Genomic DNA, 25,802 nt, shown 5'->3' with positions numbered 1-25,802 from the left:
GAGCGAGGAGTCAGTGAGTGAGCGAGGAGTCAGTGAGTGAGTCAGTGAGCGAGGAGTCAGTGAGCGAGCGAGGAGTCAGTGAGTGAGTCAGTGAGCGAGGAGTCAGTGAGTGAGCGAGGAGTCAGTGAGTGAGTCAGTGAGCGAGGAGTCAGTGAGTGAGCGAGGAGTCAGTGAGTGAGTCAGTCAGTGAGCGAGGAGTCAGCGAGTGAGTCAGTGAGCGAGGAGTCAGTGAGTAGGCGAGGAGTCAGTGAGTGAGTGAGCGAGGAGTCAGTCAGTGAGCGAGGAGTCAGTCAGTGAGCGAGGAGTCAGTCAGTGAGCGAGGAGTCAGTGAGCGAGCGAGCGAGCCAGTGAGCGAGCGAGGAGTCAGTGAGCGAGCGAGCGAGCCAGTGAGCGAGCGAGGAGTCAGTGAGTGAGCGAGGAGTCAGTGAGTGAGCGAGGAGTCAGTGAGTGAGCGAGGAGTCAGTGAGTGAGCAAGTGAGCGAGTGAGTCAGTGAGTGAGCGAGGAGTCAGTGAGTGAGCGAGAAGTCAGTGAGTGAGCGAGTGAGTCAGTGAGTGAGCGAGGAGTCAGTGAGTGAGCGAGTGAGCGAGGAGTCAGTGAGTGAGCGAGGAGTCAGTGAGTGAGCGAGGAGTCAGTGAGTGAGCGAGGAGTCAGTGAGTGAGCGAGGAGTCAGTGAGTGAGTGAGTGAGCGAGTGAGTCAGTGAGTGAGCGAGGAGTCAGTGAGTGAGTCAGTCAGTGAGCGAGGAGTCAGCGAGTGAGTCAGTGAGCGAGGAGTCAGTGAGTAGGCGAGGAGTCAGTGAGTGAGTGAGCGAGGAGTCAGTCAGTGAGCGAGGAGTCAGTCAGTGAGCGAGGAGTCAGTGAGTGAGCAAGTGAGCGAGTGAGTCAGTGAGTGAGCGAGGAGTCAGTGAGTGAGCGAGGAGTCAGTGAGTGAGCGAGTGAGTCAGTGAGTGAGCGAGGAGTCAGTGAGTGAGCGAGTGAGCGAGGAGTCAGTGAGTGAGCGAGGAGTCAGTGAGTGAGCGAGGAGTCAGTGAGTGAGCGAGGAGTCAGTGAGTGAGCGAGGAGTCAGTGAGTGAGTGAGTGAGCGAGTGAGTCAGTGAGTGAGCGAGGAGTCAGTGAGTGAGTCAGTCAGTGAGCGAGGAGTCAGCGAGTGAGTCAGTGAGCGAGGAGTCAGTGAGTAGGCGAGGAGTCAGTGAGTGAGTGAGCGAGGAGTCAGTCAGTGAGCGAGGAGTCAGTCAGTGAGCGAGGAGTCAGTCAGTGAGCGAGGAGTCAGTGAGCGAGCGAGCGAGCCAGTGAGCGAGCGAGGAGTCAGTGAGCGAGCGAGCGAGCCAGTGAGCGAGCGAGGAGTCAGTGAGTGAGCGAGGAGTCAGTGAGTGAGCGAGGAGTCAGTGAGTGAGCGAGGAGTCAGTGAGTGAGCAAGTGAGCGAGTGAGTCAGTGAGTGAGCGAGGAGTCAGTGAGTGAGCGAGGAGTCAGTGAGTGAGCGAGTGAGTCAGTGAGTGAGCGAGGAGTCAGTGAGTGAGCGAGTGAGCGAGGAGTCAGTGAGTGAGCGAGGAGTCAGTGAGTGAGCGAGGAGTCAGTGAGTGAGCGAGGAGTCAGTGAGTGAGTGAGTGAGCGAGTGAGTCAGTGAGTGAGCGAGGAGTCAGTGAGTGAGCGAGTGAGCGAGGAGTCAGTGAGTGAGCGAGGAGTCAGTGAGTGAGCGAGGAGTCAGTGAGTGAGCGAGGAGTCAGTGAGTGAGCGAGGAGTCAGTGAGTGAGCGAGGAGTCAGTGAGTGAGCGAGGAGTCAGTGAGTCAGTGAGCGAGTCAGTGAGTGAGCGAGTGAGTCAGTGAGCGAGCGAGCCAGTGAGTGAGTCAGTGAGTGAGCGAGTCAGTGAGTGAGTGAGCGAGCGAGTCAGTGAGTGAGAGAGTCAGTGAGTGAGCGAGTCAGTGAGTGAGTGAGCGAGTCAGTGAGTGAGTCAGTGAGTGAGTGAGTGAGCCAGTGAGTGAGCGAGTCAGTGAGTGAGTGAGCGAGTCAGTGAGTGAGCGAGCGAGTCAGTGAGTGAGCGAGCGAGCGAGTCAGTGAGTGAGCGAGTCAGTGAGCGAGCGAGTCAGTGAGCGAGCGAGTCAGTGAGTGAGTGAGTCAGTGAGTGAGTCAGTGAGTGAGTGAGTCAGTGAGTCAGTGAGTGAGTGAGTCAGTGAGTCAGTGACCGAGTCAGTGAGTGAGTCAGTGACCGAGTCAGTGACCGAGTCAGTGACCGAGTCAGTGACCGAGTCAGTGAGTGAGTGAGCGAGTCAGTGAGCGAGTCAGTGAGCGAGTCAGTGAGTGAGTGAGTCAGTGAGTGAGTCAGTCAGTGAGTGAGTCAGTAAGTGAGAGTGTGAGTGAGTGAGTGAGAGTGTGAGTGAGTGAGAGTGTGAGTGAGTGAGTGAGAGAGAGTGAGAGAGTGTGAGTGAGTGAGTGAGTGTGTGAGTGAGAGTGTGAGCGAGGAGTCAGTGAGTGAGTGAGAGTGTGAGTGAGTGAGTGAGAGTGTGAGCGAGGAGTCAGTGAGTGAGTGAGAGTGTGAGTGAGTGAGTGAGAGTGTGAGCGAGGAGTCAGTGAGTGATTCAGTGAGCGAGGAGTCAGTGAGTGAGCGAGGAGTCAGTGAGTGAGTCAGTGAGCGAGGAGTCAGTGAGTGAGCGAGGAGTCAGTGAGTGAGTCAGTGAGCGAGGAGTCAGTGAGTGAGCGAGGAGTCAGTGAGTGAGTCAGTGAGCGAGGAGTCAGTGAGCGAGCGAGGAGTCAGTGAGTGAGTCAGTGAGCGAGGAGTCAGTGAGTGAGCGAGGAGTCAGTGAGTGAGTCAGTGAGCGAGGAGTCAGTGAGTGAGCGAGGAGTCAGTGAGTGAGTCAGTCAGTGAGCGAGGAGTCAGCGAGTGAGTCAGTGAGCGAGGAGTCAGTGAGTAGGCGAGGAGTCAGTGAGTGAGTGAGCGAGGAGTCAGTCAGTGAGCGAGGAGTCAGTCAGTGAGCGAGGAGTCAGTCAGTGAGCGAGGAGTCAGTCAGTGAGCGAGGAGTCAGTGAGTGAGCGAGGAGTCAGTGAGTGAGCGAGGAGTCAGTGAGTGAGCGAGGAGTCAGTGAGTGAGCGAGGAGTCAGTGAGTGAGCGAGGAGTCAGTGAGTGAGCGAGTGAGTCAGTGAGTGAGCGAGCGAGTCAGTGAGTGAGCGAGGAGTCAGTGAGTGAGTCAGTGAGCGAGGAGTCAGTGAGTGAGCGAGGAGTCAGTGAGTGAGTCAGTGAGCGAGGAGTCAGTGAGTGAGCGAGGAGTCAGTGAGTGAGCGAGTGAGTCAGTGAGCGAGCGAGCGAGCCAGTGAGCGAGCGAGGAGTCAGTGAGCGAGCGAGCGAGCCAGTGAGCGAGCGAGGAGTCAGTGAGTGAGCGAGGAGTCAGTGAGTGAGCAAGTGAGCGAGTGAGTCAGTGAGTGAGCGAGGAGTCAGTGAGTGAGCGAGTGAGCGAGTGAGTCAGTGAGTGAGCGAGGAGTCAGTGAGTGAGCGAGTGAGCGAGGAGTCAGTGAGTGAGCGAGGAGTCAGTGAGTGAGCGAGGAGTCAGTGAGTGAGCGAGGAGTCAGTGAGTGAGCGAGGAGTCAGTGAGTCAGTGAGCGAGTCAGTAAGTGAGCGAGTGAGTCAGTGAGCGAGCGAGCCAGTGAGTGAGTCAGTGAGTGAGCGAGTCAGTGAGTGAGTGAGCGAGCGAGTCAGTGAGTGAGCGAGTCAGTGAGTGAGTGAGCGAGTCAGTGAGTGAGCGAGTCAGTGAGTGAGCGAGGAGTCAGTGAGTGAGCGAGGAGTCAGTGAGTGAGCGAGGAGTCAGTGAGTGAGCGAGGAGTCAGTGAGTGAGCGAGGAGTCAGTGAGTGAGCGAGGAGTCAGTGAGTGAGCGAGGAGTCAGTGAGTGAGCGAGGAGTCAGTGAGTGAGCGAGTGAGTCAGTGAGTGAGCGAGCGAGTCAGTGAGTGAGCGAGGAGTCAGTGAGTGAGTCAGTGAGCGAGGAGTCAGTGAGTGAGCGAGGAGTCAGTGAGTGAGTCAGTGAGCGAGGAGTCAGTGAGTGAGCGAGGAGTCAGTGAGTGAGCGAGTGAGCGAGGAGTCAGTGAGTGAGCGAGGAGTCAGTGAGTGAGCGAGGAGTCAGTGAGTGAGCGAGGAGTCAGTGAGTGAGCGAGGAGTCAGTGAGTGAGCGAGGAGTCAGTGAGTGAGCGAGGAGTCAGTGAGTGAGCGAGTGAGTCAGTGAGTGAGCGAGCGAGTCAGTGAGTGAGCGAGGAGTCAGTGAGTGAGTCAGTGAGCGAGGAGTCAGTGAGTGAGCGAGGAGTCAGTGAGTGAGTCAGTGAGCGAGGAGTCAGTGAGTGAGCGAGGAGTCAGTGAGTGAGCGAGTGAGTCAGTGAGCGAGCGAGCGAGCCAGTGAGCGAGCGAGGAGTCAGTGAGCGAGCGAGCGAGCCAGTGAGCGAGCGAGGAGTCAGTGAGCGAGCGAGGAGTCAGTGAGCGAGCGAGGAGTCAGTGAGCGAGCGAGGAGTCAGTGAGTGAGCGAGGAGTCAGTGAGTGAGCAAGTGAGCGAGTGAGTCAGTGAGTGAGCGAGGAGTCAGTGAGTGAGCGAGTGAGCGAGTGAGTCAGTGAGTGAGCGAGGAGTCAGTGAGTGAGCGAGTGAGCGAGGAGTCAGTGAGTGAGCGAGGAGTCAGTGAGTGAGCGAGGAGTCAGTGAGTGAGCGAGGAGTCAGTGAGTGAGCGAGTAGTCAGTGAGTCAGTGAGCGAGTCAGTAAGTGAGCGAGTGAGTCAGTGAGCGAGCGAGCCAGTGAGTGAGTCAGTGAGTGAGTGAGTGAGCGAGCGAGTCAGTGAGTGAGTGAGCGAGTCAGTGAGTGAGCGAGTCAGTGAGTGAGTGAGTGAGCCAGTGAGTGAGCGAGTCAGTGAGTAAGTGAGCGAGTCAGTGAGTGAGTGAGCGAGTCAGTGAGTGAGCGAGCGAGTCAGTGAGTGAGCGAGCGAGCGAGTCAGTGAGTGAGTGAGCGAGTCAGTGAGCGAGCGAGTCAGTGAGCGAGCGAGTCAGTGAGCGAGCGAGTCAGTGAGCGAGCGAGTCAGTGAGTGAGTCAGTGACCGAGTCAGTGACCGAGTCAGTGACCGAGTCAGTGAGTGACCGAGTCAGTGAGTGAGTCAGTGAGCGAGTGAGTCAGTGAGCGAGTGAGTCAGTGAGCGAGTGAGTCAGTGAGCGAGTGAGTCAGTGAGCGAGTGAGTCAGTGAGCGAGTGAGTCAGTGAGCGAGTGAGTCAGTGAGTCAGTAAGCGAGTCAGTGAGCGAGTCAGTGAGCGAGTGAGTCAGTGAGCGAGTGAGTCAGTGAGCGAGTGAGTCAGTGAGCGAGTGAGTCAGTGAGTCAGTGAGTCAGTGAGTGAGTCAGTGAGCGAGTCAGTGAGTTGAGTCAGTGAGCGAGTCAGTGAGTGAGCGAGTCAGTGAGTCAGTGAGCGAGTCAGTGAGCGAGTCAGTGAGCGAGTCAGTGAGCGAGTCAGTGAGCGAGTCAGTGAGTGAGCGAGTCAGTGAGCGAGTGAGTCAGTGAGCGAGTCAGAGAGTCAGTGAGCGAGTCAGAGAGTCAGTGAGCGAGTCAGAGAGTCAGTGAGCGAGTCAGAGAGTCAGTGAGCGAGTCAGTGAGCGAGTCAGAGAGTCAGTGAGCGAGTCAGTGAGCGAGTCAGTGAGCGAGTCAGTGAGCGAGTCAGTGAGCTAGTCAGTGAGCGAGTCAGTGAGTGAGTCAGTCAGTGAGCGAGTCAGTGAGCGAGTGAGTCAGTGAGCGAGTCAGAGAGTCAGTGAGCGAGTCAGAGAGTCAGTGAGCGAGTCAGAGAGTCAGTGAGCGAGTCAGAGAGTCAGTGAGCGAGTCAGAGAGTCAGTGAGCGAGTCAGTGAGCGAGTCAGAGAGTCAGTGAGCGAGTCAGTGAGCGAGTCAGTGAGCGAGTCAGTGAGCAAGTCAGTGAGCTAGTCAGTGAGCGAGTCAGTCAGTGAGCGAGTCAGTGAGCGAGTGAGTCAGTGAGCGAGTCAGAGAGTCAGTGAGCGAGTCAGAGAGTCAGTGAGCGAGTCAGAGAGTCAGTGAGCGAGTCAGTGAGCGAGTCAGAGAGTCAGTGAGCGAGTCAGAGAGTCAGTGAGCGAGTCAGTGAGCGAGTCAGTGAGCGAGTCAGTGAGCGAGTCAGTGAGCGAGTCAGTGAGCGAGTCAGTGAGCGAGTCAGTGAGCAAGCGAGTCAGTGAGTCAGTGAGCGAGTCAGTGAGTCAGTGAGCGAGTCAGTGAGCGAGTCAGTGAGCGAGTGAGTCAGTGAGCGAGTGAGTCAGTGAGCGAGTCAGAGAGTCAGTGAGCGAGTCAGAGAGTCAGTGAGCGAGTCAGAGAGTCAGTGAGCGAGTCAGAGAGTCAGTGAGCGAGTCTGTGAGCGAGTCAGAGAGTCAGTGAGCGAGTCAGTGAGCGAGTCAGTGAGCGAGTCAGTGAGCGAGTGGCATTTCTAGAAGCACAATGTAGAAACATTGTGCTGTGTCTCCCACAAGGCCGGGGCGCGGTATCAGCTCAAGATGCACTGACATCCAGGCTGCAGCGGGGTAAAACCTCAAGTGTTTTCATATTTCCTAAAGGTAAAAAATACCCAAGGAACAGAAAACCGCGTTCTAAGAACAAAGGGACAGGTCACTGGAAAGATGGGGGGGGGGGGGGTTCCAGCCTTTGACAGGCTGAGGAGATGACCGACAGCTGACTTCACCCACTGGGGAGTCAAGGGTTAACCCTTGACCGGCTGTTCATAAGGAACTGATGGTCTTGGGGAAAGCACTGCCAGGGGCATATCTGAGTAATATGGCGCCTATGGCAAACAGTAAATTTGCGCCCCCCCCCCCCCCCCCCCCATTACTAGTTTAAAGTGTCCCTGTAACATAAATTGAATAGCCATGGTCCCCTATATTTTAGATTTAAGTAGCCATGTGCCTCAAAATTAAATAGTCTGGCTGCATGCTGAGGTGGGTGGGGGCAGCATCTGGCTGCTTGCTGGGGTGGGTGGCAGCATCTGGCTGGGGCGGGTGGCAGCATCTGACTGGGGCGTGTGGCAGCATATGGCTGGGGCGGGTGGCAGCATCTGGCTGGGGCGGGTGGCAGCATCTGGCTGGGGCGGGTGGATGGATGGATGGCAGAATCTGGCTGGGGTGCATGGATGGATGGCAGAATCTGGCTGGGGTGGATGGAAGGCAGAATCTGGCTGGGGTGGATGGATGGATGGATGGATGGCAGAATCTGGCTGGGGTGGATGGATGGCAGAATCTGGCTGGGATGGATGGATGGCAGAATCTGGCTGGGTTGGATGGATGGATGGATGGCAGCATCTGGCTGGGGTGGATGGCAGCATCTGGCTGGGGTGGATGGGTGGAAGAATCTGGCTCGGGGTGGATGGATGGCAGAATCTGGACGGGGTGGATGGATGAATGGCAGAATCTGGCTGGGGTGGATGGGTGGATGGATGGCAGAATCTGGATGGGTGGATGGATAGCAGAATCTGGCTAGTGTGGGGTAGGTACTCAGTGTTTCCGCACTCATTGCCCCACCAAGTGTAGCACAGAAGTTCAGTGACCAGCAGATCTACATCTCTCCACTTCCTGCAGCCACTCTGTAATCATCCAGCTGGGTCTGTTCAGAGAAGCAGGAAGACCAGCCAGGCGATTGTAGAGCAGCTGTGGAGGGGGAGAGATGTCGATCTGCCTGTCACTGACTTTCTGTGTTATCCTGTGTGGTGGGGAAATGACTGCTGATATGTTTACTGTCCCCAGCAGCTGAGGAGGGAGGGAGAGCGAGCAGGCAATACGGAGCTGCAGGATTCCCCAGCAGAGAAGCCCTGAGCAGCCATCACTGATCTTCCGTGCTCGGTAGTGATGGGTCGTTCGCGAACGAGCCGGCTCTAAGTTTTAAAAGAGCCGATGCCTCAGCCGCCCCACACAGCTCTGCTTTGCTGTGTAATAAAGGGCGCTGAGGCATGCTGGGAGATGTAGTCCTGTAGTTGCAGCTTGTAGGAGTGTATGGGGCGGAGCAGAGCAGTAGCAGGAGGGATTGCCCCAGTCAGCGAAGCAGTCTGGAGTTGTCATGGAGACGGGGGCGGGGCTTTTACTCAGATTCTGAGTGGTGTCCAGTGATATTTAATGAAGAGCCGATTGAGAGCCGTAAGAGCCGGCTCTTTAATGGGAGCCGATTCAGAAGAGCCGATTCTCTGAGAAGAGCCAGAATTCCCATCACTAGTGCTCGGGCAGGGTTGATGGCTGCAGGACCTGAGCTAATACCGTCACTGATACAGATGAAGGGAAGGGGGAGGGAAGCTGTAATGTGCTCTGTCCCCTCTTTATTTACACAGCGTGAGTGGAGGGCAGAAGCGAGCTTTCACAGCACAGGGAGGAGGAAGAGGGAACTGCGCCCCCCTAGTAGCTGGAAGGAGGCGGCGCCCAGGGCATTAGCCACGCCTGCACGTCTGTAGATACGCCTCTGAGCACTGCCCCTTTCTCCTAGTAACTCCTACTTCTATTCACTTCTAACTTCTTGCAACTTCCAGCATCTGTATGCTGCATTTAGCCAAGTGCTGTCTTAGCACAACGTAGCACAGATGTTCGTAAGGTAAAGCCTGGTCGATTCACAATTAATGGACCAAGAGCATGAAGCGCTTAAGATTACTTACTACAGATTGATTGCTTCGCTGAGGTAATGAACATGTAATGAAGATTGCTGATGAACACACCTGTATATCTGTTTTGCTGAATAAACTCCTTAAAGGGAACCAGAGATGAAAAAAAATAAAGATTTTATACATACCTGGGGCTTCCTCCAGCCCCATACGCTCTGATTGATCCCACGCCGCCGTCCTCTGCTGCTCGCAGCCTCGGGAACCGGATCCCCGCTGTTCCGTCAGTCGGAGCCAGTCTAAGCGTAAGGGAAGTGCACTGTTTGCATATCTCTGCTGCAGCCGCTGGAGGGATTTGTAGAGGGCGCACTTCTCCTGCGTAGCTGGCTCCGATGATGGGAGCCGGTTCTCGTAGATGCGGGCAGCGGTGGATGGCGGCGTGGGATCGATCTGTGCGTATGGGGCTGGAGAAAGCCCCAGGTATGTATAACAGCTTTTTCATTTTCCCATTGTACATCTCCGGTTCCCTTTAACCATTTCCCCTCCCCCGGAATGAGTAACTATGTCCCTGCAAAATGCCATAACTCTGCAGTGGTGTAGCTACTACGTCCCTCCCGCCGCCAACGCCCCCCCCCCCCGCGCTCGGTACCACCGCTCATTACCACCAATTGCCCGCTGTTAGATCAATGAATAGGAAAAACAAATCCCATTCATTGATCTAATTCCCTGTGTGTATGGCTGCAACCGTCCATACAGACGGCTCTGCCATTCATGAATCCTGTACGCCTAGTGCGTCCGTTTCCGTACAAAAACGGTACGGAGCTGAAGTCACCACTGAGGACATCTTGTGGCCAAATTGTAATACTACATCCACTTTTTTTCAGTCGATTATTATTATTATTATTATTATTATTATTATTATTATTATTAGACCTCCCACACTCCCCTAAAGTTACCATTTTTTTAATTATTTTTAATTAAAACAAAAACAAAACAAAAAAACTTTGTTACCTTAGGGACTGAACTTTTTTAATATGTATACAAAAACTGTATACTACAATTACTTTATAACTTATGGGCTTGTAATTCGCGATAGACGCAAAACTTAAAAAAAGCACCTTTATTTCCAAATGAAATATTGGCAACATACATTGTACTAGGGAAACATTTTAAACATTGCAATAACCAATACAAACGGGCAAATAAACCGTGTGGGTTTTAATTACGGTAGCCTGTTTTATTTTTAAAATATAATGTACAAAAACTGAGAAATAATTATTTTCTTCAATTTTTTTCTTATTATTCTTATTAAAACTGAGTTAGAATAAATTCTTAGCAAAAAGTACCCCCCAAAGAAAGCCTAATCAGTGGCGAAAAAAACAAGATAGATTGTTTCGTTGTGATAAGTAGTAATAAAGTTATAGGTGAATGAATGGAAGGAGCGCTGACGGGTGAAAAATGCTGTTTTTTTGAGAGGAAAAATCCTTCGAGATGAAAAAGTTAAACTTTGAAGACGTCTAACAGTTCTATCTCCAGTGCTGTTGCTGTGAGGAGTGTCAAGTTATCACACGTTCTGCAATATGGTGGCAAACAAAGGTGTAGTGTTGTTGCCCATCAATCAACAAATATGTATTACAATGTTCTGTTAGGGCTTGTTCACTCTTAGAGCGTTTTCAGGTTTGTTTGTTTTTTTACGCACCGGCGATTTTGAAAATCGCCCTAAAAGCCCTTGTGCAATAATTCCCTATGAGATTGTTCACATTTGAGCGGTTTGTTTGAAATCCGCTCCAAGAAGCGCTGCCTGTACCATTTTGGGGAGGCGGGGTGATTTGCCTATAATAAAAAAAAAACAAAAAAAAAACAAAGCGCTTGAAAAAGGGCTTTGTATAGTGAGCGCTTCTATGAATAAATACATTGTATATATTAATTTCTGGGTGAAAGCGTTCCACTTCCTGTCTGATGTCCAGAAGTGGAAAAAAATTGCTCTGCAAAAGTTTAGAAAAGCACTTAGAAGGCGTAGGGAAATCGCAAAAAAATTGTTCAGTGCTTTCAAGCACTGGCGATTTATAGTGTGAACATAGCCTATATTCTTAATACTTGTTAAAAATGGTCAATTAGGGTTTGTTCACACTACCAGAGCTTTTCTAAGAGTTTGTGATTTTAAAAGCTCTTGCTAATTTTATCCTATGTGAGTGTTCACATTGGAGTGATGTGATTTTGTAAAAATCCCCCATAGGATTGCATTGGCAAGAGCTTTAAAAATCTCTTGTAGTGTGAATGGGCCCTAAGGGCTTGTTCACACTACAAAATGCTTTTTAAGCGCTAGTGATTTTGAAAAGCTCTTGCTAATGTGATGCTATTGTTACAAAATCACATCGCTCCAGTAAGAACACATACATAGGATTTTAATTAGCAAGAGCTTTAAAATCTCAAACCGCTTAGAAAAGCTCTTGTAGTGTGAACAAGCAATAAAAGCACCATTTACAATACAGATAGGTCTTCTGGAGCATTAAAAAGGGAAACGTCATCCATGTTGCAGTTTTTGAGTGAAATCTAAAAATATAGCTCTAGATCTGCCCAGCAGTAGAAAAATATGGAAGCAAATAAAATAAACACATGAATAACATTCTATAAGACTTGGACAAAGTCTGAAGCGGATACCTACACAATCCATGCTTGCGTGCAATATAGCGCAGGATAGTATTACTCTGTGTCAGTTTAACATCTCCATCTATCAGGTATGGCAGCTGCAAAACAACATCAACGTTAGCATCTAATGTCAGTTACAGAATTTACAAAACAGACTTTAAGGCTTAGGAAACAGATTAACCACTTCGGGACCACAGTCTTTTCGCCCCTTAAGGACCAGAGCCTTTTTCTCCATTCAGACCACTGCAGCTTTCACGGTTTATTGCTCGGTCATACAACCTACCACCTAAATGAATTTTACCTCCTTTTCTTGTCACTAATACAGCTTTCTTTTGATGCTATTTGATTGCTGCTGCGAGTTTTACTTTTTATTATATTCATCAAAAAAGACATGAATTTTGTCAAAAAAATGACTTTTTTAACTTTCTGTGCTGACATTTTTCAAATAAAGTAAAATTTCCTATACATTTGAGCGCGAAAGTTATTCTGCTACATGTCTTTGATAAAAAAAAAAACATTCAGTGTATATTTATTGGATTGGGTAAAAGTTATAGCGTTTACAAACTATGGTGCCAAAAGTGAATTTTCCCATTTTCAAGCATCTCTGACTTTTCTGCGCACCTGTCATGTTTCATGAGGGGCTAAAATTCCAGGATAGTACAAATACCCCCCAAATGACCCCATTTTGGAAAGAAGACATCCCAAAGTATTCAGTGAGAGGCATGGTGAGTTCATAGAAGATTTTATTTTTTGTCACAAGTTAGCGGAAAATGACAGTTTGTGACAAAAAAAAAAAAAAAAAAAAAGTTTCCATTTCTTCTAACTTGCGACAAAAAAAAATGAAATCTGCCACGGACTCACTATGCTCCTCTCTGAATACCTTGAAGTGTCTACTTTCCAGAATGGGGTCATTTGTGGGGTGTGTTTACTGTCCTGGCATTTGGGGGGTGCCTAATTGTAAGCACCCCTGTAAAGCCTAAAGATGCTCATTGGACTTTGGGCCCCTTAGCGCAGTTAGGCCGCAAAAAAGTGCCACACATGTGGTATTGCCGTACTCAGGAAAAGTAGTATAATGTGTTTTGGGGTGTATTTTTACACATACACATGCTGGGTGGGAGAAATATCTCCGTAAATGACAATTTTTTTATTTTTTTTACACACAATTGTCTATTTATAGAGATATTTCTCCCACTCAGCATGGGTATGTGGAAAAATACACCCCAAAACACATTATACTACTTCTCCTGAGTACGGCGATACCACATGTGTGGCACTTTTTTGCACCCTAACTGCGCTAAGGGGCCCAAAGTCCAATGAGTACCTTTAGGATTTCACAGGTCATTTTGAGAAATTTCGTTTCAAGACTACTCCTCACGGTTTAGGGCCCCTAAAATGCCAGGACAGTATAGGAACCCCACAAATTACCCCATTTTAGAAAGAAGACACCCCAAGGTATTCCGTTAGATGTATGGTGAGTTCATAGAAGATTTTTTTTTTTTGTCACAAGTTAGCGGAAATTGATTTTAATTGTTTTTTTTCACAAAGTGTCATTTTCCGCTAACTTGTGACAAAAAATAAAATCTTCTATGAACTCGCCATTCTCCTAACGGAATACCTTGGGGTGTCTTCTTTCTAAAATGGAGTCATTTGTGGGGTTCCTATACTGCCCTGGCATTTTAGGGGCCCTAAACCGTGAGGAGTAGTCTTGAAACCAAATGTGGCAAAATGACCTGTGAAATCCTAAAGGTACTCATTGGACTTTGGGCCCCTTAGCGCACTTAGGGTGCAAAAAAGTGCCACACATGTGGTACCGCCGTACTCAGGAGAAGTAGTATAATGTGTTTTGGGGTGTATTTTTACACATACCCATGCTGGGTGGGAGAAATATCTCTGTAAATGACAATTATTTGATTTTTTTTACACACAATTGTCCATTTACAGAGAGATTTCTCCCACCCAGCATGGGTATGTATAAAAATACACCCCAAAACACATTATACTACTTCTTCTGAGTACGGCGATACCACATGTGTGACACTTTTTTGCAACCTAGGTGCGCTAAGGGGCCTAACGTCCTATTCACAGGTCATTTTGAGGCATTTGGATTCTAGACTACTCCTCACGGTTTAGGGCCCCTAAAATGCCAGGGCAGTATAGGAACCCCACAAGTGACCCCATTTTAGAAAGAAGACACCCCAAGGTATTCTGTTAGGAGTATGGTGAGTTCATAGAAGATTTTTTTTTTGTCACAAGTTAGCGGAAAATGACACTTTGTGAAAAAAAAAACAATACATATCAATTTCCGCTAACTTGTGACAAAAAATAAAATCTTCTATGAACTCATCATACACCTAAAAGAATACCTTGGGGTGTCTTCTTTCTAAAATGGGGTCACTTGTGGGGTTCCTATACTGCCCTGGCATTTTAGGGGCCCTAAACCGTGAGGAGTAGTCTTGAACCCAAATGTCTCAAAATGACCTGTGAAATCCTAAAGGTACTCATTGGACTTTGGGCCCCTTAGCACAGTTAGGCTGCAAAAAAGTGTCACACATGTGGTATCGCCGTACTCAGAAGAAGTAGTATAATGTGTTTTGTGGTGTATTTTTACATATAACCATGCTGGGTGGGAGAAATATCTCTGTAAATGACACATTTTTTTATTTGTTTTACACACAATTGTCCATTTACAGAGAGATTTCTCCCACCCAGCATGGGTATGTGTAAAAATACACCACAAAACACATTATACTACTTCTCCTGAGTATGGCGATACCACATGTGTGACACTTTTTTGCAGCCTAGGTGCGCTAAGGGGCCCAACGTCCTATTCACAGGTCATTTTGAGGCATTTGTTTTCTAGACTACTCCTCACGGTTTAGGGCCCCTAAAATGCCAGGGCAGTATAGGAACCCCACAAGTGACCCCATTTTAGAAAGAAGACACCCCAAGGTATTCCGTTAGGGGTATGGTGAGTTCATAGAAGATTTTATTTTTTCTCACAAGTTAGTGAAAAATGACACTTTGTGAAAAAAACAATAACAATCCAATTTCCGCTAACTTTTGACAAAAAATAAAATATTCTATGAACTCATCATACACCTAACAGAATACCTTGGGGTGTCTTCTTTCTAAAATGGGGTCACTTGTGGGGTTCCTATACTGCCCTGGCATTTTACGGGCCCAAAACTGTGAGTAGTCTGGAAACCAAATTTCTCAAAATGACTGTTCAGGGGTATAAGCATCTGCAAATTTTGATGACAGGTGGTCTATGAGGGGGCAAATTTTGTGGAATCGGTCATAAGCAGGGTGGCCTCTTAGATGACAGGATGTATTGGGCCTGATCTGATGGATAGGAGTGCTAGGGGGGTGACAGGAGGTGATTGATGGGTGTCTCAGGGGGCGGTTAGAGGGGAAAATAGATGCAATCAATGCACTGGGGAGGTGATCGGAAGGGGGTCTGAGGGGGATCTGAGGGTTTGGCCGAGTGATCAGGAGCCCACACGGGGCAAATTAGGGCCTGATCTGATGGGTAGGTGTGCTAGGGGGTGACAGGAGGTGATTGATGGGTGTCTCAAGGTGTGATTAGAGGGGGGAAATAGATGCAAGCAATGCACTGGCGAGGTGATCAGGGCTGGGGTCTGAGGGCGTTCTGAGGTGTGGGCGGGTGATTGGGTGCCCGCAAGGGGCAGATTAGGGTCTAATCTGATGGGTAACAGTGACAGGTGGTGATAGGGGGTGATTGATGGGTAATTAGTGGGTGTTTAGAGGAGAGAATAGATGTAAACAATGGATTTGGGAGGTGATCTGATGTCGGATCTGCGGGCGATCTATTGGTGTGGGTGGGTGATCAGATTGCCCTCAAGGGGCAGGGTAGGGGCTGATCGATGGGTGGCACCGACAGGGGGTGATTGATGGGTGGCAGTGACAGGGGGTGATTGATGGGTGATTGACAGGTAATCAGTGGGTTATTACAGGGGAGAACAGATGTAAATATTGCACGGGCGAATTGATAAGGGGGGGGGGTCTGAGGGCAATCTGAGCGTGTGGGCAGGTGATTGGGTGCCCGCAAGGGGCAGATTAGGGTCTAATCTCATGGGTAACAGTGACAGGTGGTGATAGGGGGTGATTGATGGGTAATTAGTGGGTGTTTAGAGGAGAGAATAGATGTAAACAATGGATTTGGGAGGTGATCTGATGTCGGATCTGCGGGCGATCTATTGGTGTGGGGGGGTGATCAGATTGCCCGCAAGGGGCAGATCAGGGGCTGATTGATGGGTGGCAGTGACAGGGGGTGATTGACGGGTGATTGACAGGTGATTGACAGGTGATTGACAGGTGATTGACAGGTGATCAGGGGGGATAGATGCATACAGTACACGGGGGGGGGGGTCTGGGGGGGGGTCTGGGGAGAATCTGAGGGGTGGGGGGGTGATCAGGAGGGAGTAGGGGGCAGATTAGGGACTTAAAAAAAAAATAGCGTTGACAGATAGTGACAGGGAGTGATTGATGGGTGATTAGGGGGGTGACTGGGTGCAAACAGTGGTCTGGGGGGTGGGCAGGGGGGGGGTCTGAGGGGTGCTGTGGGCGATCAGGGGGCAGGGGGGGGAAATCAGTGTGCTTGGGTGCAGACTAGGGTGGCTGCAGCCTGCCCTGGTGGTCCCTCGGACACTGGGACCACCAGGGCAGGAGGCAGCCAGTATAATAGGCTTTGTATACATTACAAAGCCTATTATACACTGTTGCAGCGGCGATCCGGATGCCAGTAACCCGCCGGCGCTTCCGAACGGCCGGCGGGTTACGGCGAACGGGGGGCGGAGCCAGTCCCCGGCGGCTGATCGCGTCACGAATGACGCGATCGCCGCATAGCCACTCCCGCAGCCGCCCCCGCCGATGGGCGTATTGCGGTCGTTTGGGACCGGTCTTTGCCGCCGCCCATCGGCTGGGGGCGGTCGTTAAGTGGTTAAACTTAAACCTAAAGGCATTAAATCCGAAATCAATGTTCTATTGCAGGGTGTTACATATTTAAAAAGGATCCTAACAAGGCAAATCAAACATTAAAAAAAAAAAAAAAAACACACAAGCTTACTTTTTTCCTAATAGGTTTTTTTCTCCCCATGCCCCCAGGCTCTATAAACGTACGCAGACACAAAAGAGAAGTGACATGGCATGCTGCATCAGCAGAATTTGTTGAAGAATCTACTCAGGGGATGCAAGATGGCCCCTGCCATCAAGAGAATGCTTGTTTACTATATAAAATTAAATTGAATGAAAACAAGGACACTAAAATAGTGATGGCCCGAACGTGAACTTTATGCGAGTCCGACCCGCCTCCTATACTACATCATTGGGCTAAACGTTGACCCTCTACATCCTAGGTTCTCAACGTGTGGTACGTGTACCCCAGGGGGTACTTCTGATGGTTCCAGGGGGTACTCGGGCTTGATATACTTAACCAAGAACAAATTTAAGAGTTTTACAAAAATGATAAATCTTATTTAAACACCAAATTAGTGTTTTAGCTAATTAAAAGCAATAGTAAATGCTTGTAAATTGTTTAGACCCAATTATCATGTACTACAATTTAACCCATTCAGGTTCCGTCGTTTTCCCTTGAGAAATGTTCACCTCCCATTCATTAGCCTATAACTTTATCACTACTTATCACAATGAACTGATCTATATCTTGTTTTTTCCGCCACCAATTAGGCTTTCTTTGGGGGGTACATTTTGCTAAGAGCCACTTTACTGTAAATGCATTTTAACAGGAAGAATAAGAAAAAAAAAACGGAAATATCATTTCTCAGTTTTCAGCCATTATAGTTTTAAAATAATACATGCGTCCATAATTAAAACTCACGTTTTGTATTTGCCTATATGTCCCGGTTATTACACAGTTAAAATTATGTCCCTATCACAATGTATGGCGACAATATTTTATTTGGAAATAAAGGTGCATTTTTTCCGTTTTGCATCCATCACTATTAACAAGTTTAAAATAAAAAAAAAAATAGAAATATTTCATCCTTACATTGATATTTAACAAGTTTAGACCCTTAGGTAAATATTTACGTTTTTTTTTTCCAATTGTAATGGTTTTTTTTTTATATTAAAAATTTTATTTGGGTATTTTTGGGAGGGTGGGATGTAAAGTATAGTTTTATAATGTAATTGTGTGTTATGTTTATTTTTTTTTTATTTTAGTTGTAGTTTTACTTTTTAGCCACAAGATGGCGGCCATGAGTTTGTTTACATGACGTCACTCTAAGCGTAACTCACGCTTAGAGTGACTCATCGGGAAGGGAACGGCCAGAAAAGGCGCAGCTTCCGAGAGAAGCTGCCGCTTTTTCAGCGGGGGAGAGGAATCAGTGATCGGGCACCATAGCCCGATACATTGATTCCTTGGCTACCGAATCCGCGGCCGGGAGTGCGCGTGCACGCGCGCGATCGGCCGCGGGAGTGCGCGGTAGCGCGCATGGTTCCTGGACGTAGTTTCTACGTCCAGGAACCAAAAAAGGTTAATATATATTTGCCAAGGGGTACTTGTGATAATGTTTACTATGCTAGGGGGTACTTGGTGAGTACAGGGTGTTAAAAGGGGTACATACCAATAAAATGTTGAGAAACACTGCTCTACATCAGTGTCAGCAGACAAATAGCAGCCATTCAGGCTGCACTCTCTCCTGGAGGCCCCTCCCCTCCTTTACAAAAGGCAGCAGCGTTAGCCATTTTCTCACTCTGCGTGCTGCTGTGTTAGTAAGAGAAGTGAAAGAGGTTGCTGCAGAGATGGGGAAAGCTTAGTTTGGCTTGTTAGCTAGCTCCTTGCAGATATGTATTGCAAAAAAGCACCATAAAACAGCCCTTTTGAGAGCTAATGTTCTTGTGACTTTTTTTGTGTGTGGCCCGCTGACACCTGCATATACAGCCCTGTCTGTCACAGCTGGCCCTTGCTAATTGCTCTACTGTGTCAGGCCCAGCACATTCAGTGCCTACCTTTTCACTGCACCTGTGTGTGTGTGTGTGTGTGTGTGTGTGTGTGTGTGTGTGTGTGTGTGTGTGTGTGTGTGTGTGTGTGTGTGTGTGTGTGTGTCAACTGCACATTTGTAATACCAGCCCGTGCATACCTTTCACTACACCTGTATAACAGCACAGTTTTATATACCAGTCGCTGCATACCTGTTCACTGTACCTGTGTGTGTGTGTGTGTGACAGCTGCACATTGTATTGTAATACCAGTCACTGCATACCTTTCACTGCACATTGTATTAATCAAGGCAGTGCATATCTTTCACTTCATCCCCCTCTCCCCCAATATGGACAAAACAGGCAGAGGCAGGCCACCCAGCAGGTCCATGCTGTCATGATTTAGTGTCGGCCCTGGACCAAAGTACAGTGTTCAGAAGGCGCGTGCCATCAACCCCTAAGATTGTCAGGAATAGTTGACCATTTAACACAGAACACCTCATCTTCCACACGGAACCATGCACATCTTCCTCCTCCTGCTCTGATTCTGGCACCCCACTTAACATTCAGTCGGCAGCCACCAAAGTGCCATCATCACAGGGCTCAGCGGTGTGGAAATTTTTTTGTGTGTCTGCCTCAGATGAGAGCAATGCAATCTGTACTCTCTGCCACTGAAAATTGAGCCGTGGAAAGACCAAGACCTGCGTAGGGACAAATTCCTTACGAAGGCACATGATGACAAACCACAAACTGCAATTGGATGACCACCTGAGGGAAAGCAGCACACAAAAGCAAAGCCACACACCACAGTGGAAGATACCAGGCCGCAATTATTTCTCAAAAAAGCAATACCCAAACTGTACTGTGATGTTAAAAGGCAAGTGGTGTCATCTCTGGCACACAGCGTTGGGTCAAGGGTCCATCTGACCACGTGGTCTGCAAAGCACGGTCAGGCCTGCCCAAAGACGAAGTCAGTCCCCACACACAGCATCTCTGCCTGCATGCCGTGTGACTGCCTGCCCCCAAGACTAAGTCGGTCCCCAGTCCCCCACAGAGCATCTTTACCTGCAGGCCTCTTCTCCGCCACCACCAACTCCAGGTGGATTCCTGAATTTAAGGCCACTAACAAATTTATTTCTGGTGCGTGTACATGCCTGCTTAATTTTTCTGGCTGCACTGCGGCTGCAACAACAAAACAAAAGGCATGTACATGTGTCAATTCCCCTTCGTGATCGTTACCTTGCCACGGTGAAGGGGCTTGCGTATCACAATGAAGCAATGACCGGCTATAGGAGTGTGTTGGGAGGCACACCTGACCCAAGATAAGGTCATTGCTTCATTGTGGACAGACTAAATGCGATCAGCTGGACAGTCACTGTTCTGTAATTGAGCTATCTCAGCCCTGCGATCATATGGGCTTGAAGACCGCCATCGCCTGCACTCTCACCATCATGCGCACCAGTCCAGCATGGCCATCACTACACAAACAGCTGCTTGCGGTGCATTACACAGTGAGTTTGGTCTGTCAGTGTGTGAAGCAGTACACCAATTACACTACCTGATTGGTGTATACACACGCAAGATGTTTTAAAGCACTTTATGCCTCAAATTTAGCATGCAATGTGATTTCTGCCCTTAAAGAGACTCTAAAGCGAGAATAGATCTCGCTTCAGAGCTCATAGTTAGCAGGGGCCCCTGCTAAAACGCCGCTATCCTGTGGCTAAACGGTGGTCCCTTCACCCTCAAACCCACCCCCACAAAACTTGGTCAACTTGGTCGTAAATTTTCTCTTCCTGGAGGCAGGGCTAACGGCTGCAGCCCTGCCTCTCAGCGCGTCTTTCAGACGTGCATCGCCGCCTCTCCCCCGCCCCTCTCAGTGAAGGAAGACACATGGGTGGGGGAGAGGCGGCGGTTAGGCCTGCCCCAATGCGGAAGCACTCCCCGGCTGTACGGAGGGGATTTGGGGGTGTAGGAACCCCCGTTAAGCCACGGGATAGCGGCGTTTTAGCAGGGGCACACATGCCCCTGCTATCTATGAGGTCTCGCTTCAGACTCTTTAAAATCCTGCTCTGCGACAAATCTGTAATTTTTCCTGGGACTTTTGGCATGTACCCCACTCCGCCATGCCCCCCTCTAGGTGTTAGACCCCTTGAAACATCTTTTCCATCACTTTTGTGGCCAGAATTAGTGTTTGAAGTTTTCAAAGTTCGCCTGCCCATTGAAGTCTACTGCGGTTCGCAAAGTTTGCGCGAACCTGAACTTTTGCAGAAGTTCACGGTCAAGGTTTGCAAACCTAAAATTGGAGGTTCAAGCCATGTCTACACTGCATCTGTTATGCAAGTAGAGCAAGTATTTACCTATTACATATGTATTTTTTGGGTGGGGCATTTTATAGCTAATAGTTTCTCTTTAAGCCACTAAAGACCACCTCTGCAGAGAATCTTGTGTGTGCACAGCAGCCACGGACCCTCGGATGCATTGGCGAGAGATTAGACTGTATGGTTCTCCCTTCTTACCCAGTCGTGGGCCACTTGTCACTCCGCACCCTCCATAGTAAAAGAAGGCATCTCTAGCCTGGAGGCAAGTAACATGTCTGTACAGCATGGGTCCTAAACTGTTGCAAAGGGCTCGATTCCCCATCCCTGCCAACCAACAGTAGTCTCATGCGTGTACTTCACATAAGATTATGGAATGGCAGAGACTGCACTGAATAAAGCCACCTGAACTTTTGTAGGACAATTCGATACAATAATTCCAAACTCCAATTCTTTAGAAAGGAGTCACTTACATTTGGAAAATCCAAGCCAAGCATGTCTTTCACATCCAGCCACTGACTCTTGTCATAATCAGGAGCTGTGGAAACAGAATGGTTATAAAATGATGAAACAATAAAGTTATAGCTTGTGCATGTCTGATACAATTTAGAATAAAAGGTTCACAAACCGTGCAGAAAATGGAAAATAATTTTGCTTGGCAGCATTAGACCTTTTACAGGCTGCCTGAAGGGCCAGATTTCCACAAGCTACTCAATGACATTTAGGACTGGTTCATACTACACGAACTTTAGCACTAGTGATTTGTAAAGCTCTTGCTAATGCAATGCTATATGTGATCTTTTATAAAGTTACATCGTTCAGGTGATAACGCACACGTAGCATTAGATTTTCAAATCACAAGCATAAAAAAAAAAAAAAAAAAAAAAAAAAAAAAAGCTTTCGCAGTGTGAACCAGCGCTTAGTAAAACACAAAAAAGGTATGCTGATCATAAGGACGCCAACATTAACTTGTAATCTGAAATCCTCCAAATCTCAGCATTTGGTATGCCACAATTCATGGGGGCAGAACAAGTTTCCCATCGAGCCCATGAAATCCATTCTAGCATTCTAAAGTAGCAGATGCACTGCAATAGATAAGCGAGACTTAGGGCTGGTGCACACCAAGAGCCCTTCTGAGCACCTTTTAAAACTCTTTCGCATTAAAAAGTTAAAGTATTTGAATGGGATGGAGCACACCAGAGCGATGTGCTTTTTTCCCCCCAAACGCAAATGCGGGTCCTGCAGCATTTTTGCTGATTTCAGAGTCATATCAGCCTCAAGTTTAAGTATAGGAAAGTGGAAAATTGCTAGATCAGAGTGATTACAGTCAGTGGCGTACCTAGGGCATTTGACACCCGGTGCTAGGTATTGAAAGACCCCCCCCCCCCCCCTCCAGGTACACCACCTGCGCGCCGCGGCGAAAAAATGGGCGTGGCTATGACCGGATGGGGCGGAGCTAATTTAAAAGTGCACCCAAGTTTTAGTCAACCTTTCTCCAGAAAATTCACATCATTGCGCAGCTTTTCTCCAGAAAATACACAAAATGTCAGAAGCTTTCAACATAAAATACACGTAATGCGAGAACATTTCACCAGACATTGCACGTTATGTGAGCAGATTTCACAAGAAAATACATTCAATCATGTCGGCAGATTTGACCAGAAAAAAATCATTCAATCTTGCGGCACATTTGACCAGAACATACACAATGTCAGCACCAGATTTCACCACAAAATACACAATATCGGTAGTTAAACTGACAACAAAATACACAATGACGGTAGTTAAACTGACCACAAAATACACAATGTCGGTAGCAGATCTGACCACAAAATACACAATATCGGTAGCAGATTTGAGTGTTGGCAAGCTGATAGCCTGGTGGGTAGGTGGTGAAGGGTGAGCAGCCTGATTGCCTAGTGGGTAGATGGGCAGCCTGCTGGGTAGCAGTGGTGGGTAGGGGGGCAGCAGTGTTGGGTAGGTGGGCAGCCTGCTGGGTAGCCTGGTGGGTAGGTGGGCAGCCTGGTGGGTAGGTGGGCAGCAGTGGTGGGTAGGTGGGCAGCCTGCTGGGTAGCCTGGTGGGTAGGTGGGCAGCCTGCTGGGTAGCCTGGTGGGTAGGTGGGCAGCAGTGGTGGGTAGGTGGGTAGCAGTGGTGCATAGGTGGGTAGGTGGGCAGCAGTGGTGGGTAGCCTGGTGGGTAGATGGGCAGCCTGCTGGGTAGCAATGGTGGGTAGGTTGGGCAGCAGTAGTGGGTAGGTGGGCAGCAGAGGTGAGTAGCCTGCTGGGTAGGTGGGCAGCAGTGGTGGGTAGGTGGGCAGCAGTGGTGGGTAGCCTGCTGGGTAGCCTGGTGGGTAGGTGGGCAGCAGTGGTGGGTAGGTGGGCAGCAGCGGTGGGTAGGTGGGCAGCAGCGGTGGGTAGCCTGCTGGGTAGCCTGGTGGGTAGGTGGGCAGCAGCAGTGGGTAGGTGGGCAGCAGCGGTGGGTAGCCTGGTGGGTAGGTGGGCAGCAGTGGTGGGTAGGTGGGCAGCAGCGGTGGGTAGGTGGGCAGCAGCGGTGGGTGGCCGGGCCGGTGCACCTGTAAAAGAAAAAAAAAAAAACATTCACTTACCTGCAGATGAAACCTCTCTTCCGAATCCCAGGCAGCCTCTCTCTCCGCAGCTCCTCTTGAATGTCCCGCGCCGTCTCCTGCTGCGTCATCAGTGCAGGCAGCCATCTTGCCGTCTATTTTTGTCTCCAGTGCGGGCGTCGGCGGCCATCTTCCCGTAGCCCTGCTCGGGTAAACTGAGGGCGGCTATCAGCCGCCCTGTCAGTGTCCGTTGCCGGCAATCGTGGAGGGGAAGCGCCGAAGGAGGGGACCCAGGTGAGGGAGATGTGGGGGGGTATTTCCCCCCTCCCCGCCGACGCTGCCACCCCTCCTTCAGCGCTGCTTCCCCTCCTGTGTCATCAAGGCTTCTGGGGAGGCCTTGATGACACCCCCCCCTGGAGCTGACACCCGGAGCGGAGCGCTCCTGGCCGCCCCATGGTAGGGACGCCACTGGTTACAGTGGAGCTTCTGTACAAAAAAAACCCACACCAAAACGTTAGAAAAGTCGCTATGCACATGCCTAGAAACACAAAAAACAAACAAAAAATCAAAAAACAAAATCTACACTTCAAAAGTGCTGGAGCGTTTGCTTTTATGCTAGAGCTTTTTGGTGTGCACGGGCCCAGAGGCTCACATGGAGGCGGCCAATATCATTGACCTGCACACTGGAACTCAGCACTGCCACTGCAGATTCCAAGATGCACAAAGAATTATTTTCTGAGTATGCTTAGGGCCAGTGCCAAAAAGAGGACACCCAGAGGATGCGATTAGAATATAATTTTTCTCCAAGGCACCTTCATCTAGATCTGCCTTTAGATACTGATGCAGCTGTGGGTCCACCCTGCAGCCAAGTGACCTTGCGCTCTGACAGTAAGTGGGGAGTTTGGGTACTTTCACACTATGCATCACATTGTGTGTTGCAATGCATATGGGGAAGCATACAGTACACAGAAGTATGCTTCATTGCAACTAAACATACACACACTGTCAATCTAATGGAATCCACCACAATAGTTGTGAACGTACCATTACAATATAATTTATGATGCAATATGAAAGTACCCTTAAAATACACCTAAAGTGAGAGGTTTGTGGAGGCTGTCATACTTCCTTTTAAGCAATGCCAGTTGCTTGGCAGTCCTGCTAATCTATTTGGCTGCAGTAGTGTCTGAATCACACCACATGCAGCTAATCTTGTCAGATCTGACAAAATTGTCAGAAACACCTGATCTGCTGCATGCTTGTTCAGGGTTTATGGCTAAAAGTATTAGAGGCAGAGGATCAGCAGAGCTGCCAGGCAACTGATATTGTTTAACCACTTGCCGACCGCGCACTCATAACGCGCGTCGGCAAAGTGGCAGCTGCAGGACCAGCGACGCAGTACGATGGCGGCTCGCAGGCTAAATGTAAACACAAGCGGAAATAGTCCGCTTTGTTTACATTGTACGGCGCTGCTGCGCAGCAGCGCCGTAAGTCAGATCGGGGACAGCCTGTCACTGGCTGCACAGGACGGATAGCGTCCTGTGCAGCCCCGATCTCCGGGGGGGAGCAGGTAGGAGAGGGAGTGGGGAATTTCGCCGCGGAGGGGGGCTTTGAGGTGCCCCCCCCCCGCCAGCCACACGCAGGCAGGAGAGATCGGACCCCCCCAGCACATCATCCCCCTAGTGGGGAAAAAAGGGGGGCAATCTGATCTCTCTGCCTGCTACCTGATCTGTGCTGGGGGCTGCAGAGCCCACCCAGCACAGATCACTAAACACAGCGCTGGTCCTTAAGGGGGGGTAAAGGGTGGGTCATCAAGTGGTTAAAAGGGGGAAAATAAGATACAAACACACACACACACACACGTGTTCAAAATTATTCAACCCCCAATGAAATTAAGTGTTTTGGCCAGTTTGAAATGGATTTTGATCATTTCAGTCATCTTGTTTACAATTAAATCAAAGAGGCACTTGTAAGTCAGACAAATGTAACATTTATAATGAATTAACCACAAAATGTATTTTCTGTGCTCACATCATTATCAGTTTTATTCAACACCCAAGTGACATTCATTCTTAGTACAACATCCTTTTCCAGCTTTTAAACGTGAAGCATAGCTTGACACAAGTGTCTTGCAGCGATCTACAGGTATCGTAGCCCATTCTTCATGGGCAAAAGCCTCCAGTTCAGTCACATTCTTAGGCTTGCGCGCTGACACTGCTCTCTTTAAATCCCACCAGAGGTTCTCAATCGGATTTAAGTCTGGTGACTGCGATGGCCACTCCAAAAAATTCCAGCCTTTAATCTACAACCATGCTCTAGTGCAGTGATGGCTAATCTTGGCACTCCAGCTGTGGTGGAACAACAAATCCCATGAGGCATTGCAATACTCTGAGAGCTCGAAGAAAACCTCGGGGAAGCAGAGGCATGATGGGATTTGTAGTTTTGTCACAGCTGGAGTGCCAAGGTTAGCCATCACTGCTCTAGTGGACTTGGAGGTACGCTTGGGATCATTGTCCGGTTGAAAGGTCCAACGTCTCCCAAGTCTCAGGTTTGTGATGGACTGCATCACATTTTCATCCAATATCTCCTGGTACGGAAGAGAATTCATGGTACCGTTCCCACGCTGAAGCTTCCCTGTACCTGCAGAAGCAAAACAGCCCCAAAGCATGATTGACCCCCCCCCCCCCCCCCACCACCACCACCACCCCGCCATGCTTCACAGTAGGCAAGGTGTTCCTTTCTTC

At 49.3% G+C, this 25,802-nt stretch overlaps 1 protein-coding gene across 1 annotated transcript in view; it reads right to left on the bottom strand.

Moving 5' to 3' along the window:
• Nucleotides 1-25,802, bottom strand: part of LOC137544458 (glutathione S-transferase Mu 5-like) — a 117,300-nt gene that overhangs the window by 48,605 nt on the left and 42,893 nt on the right. Inside the window, exons 3-4 of the mRNA XM_068265539.1 lie at nucleotides 20,968-21,032; nucleotides 11,236-11,317 (exon numbers count right to left, since the gene is read on the bottom strand). Of these exons, the coding sequence (XP_068121640.1) occupies nucleotides 11,236-11,317; nucleotides 20,968-21,032 (147 nt within the window). The remainder of the gene's footprint in view (nucleotides 1-11,235; nucleotides 11,318-20,967; nucleotides 21,033-25,802) is intronic.

Source organism: Hyperolius riggenbachi, chromosome 2, assembly GCF_040937935.1.
Source record: "Hyperolius riggenbachi isolate aHypRig1 chromosome 2, aHypRig1.pri, whole genome shotgun sequence".
NCBI lineage: Eukaryota > Metazoa > Chordata > Amphibia > Anura > Hyperoliidae > Hyperolius > Hyperolius riggenbachi.
This window is presented reverse-complemented; position numbering and strand designations above follow the sequence as displayed.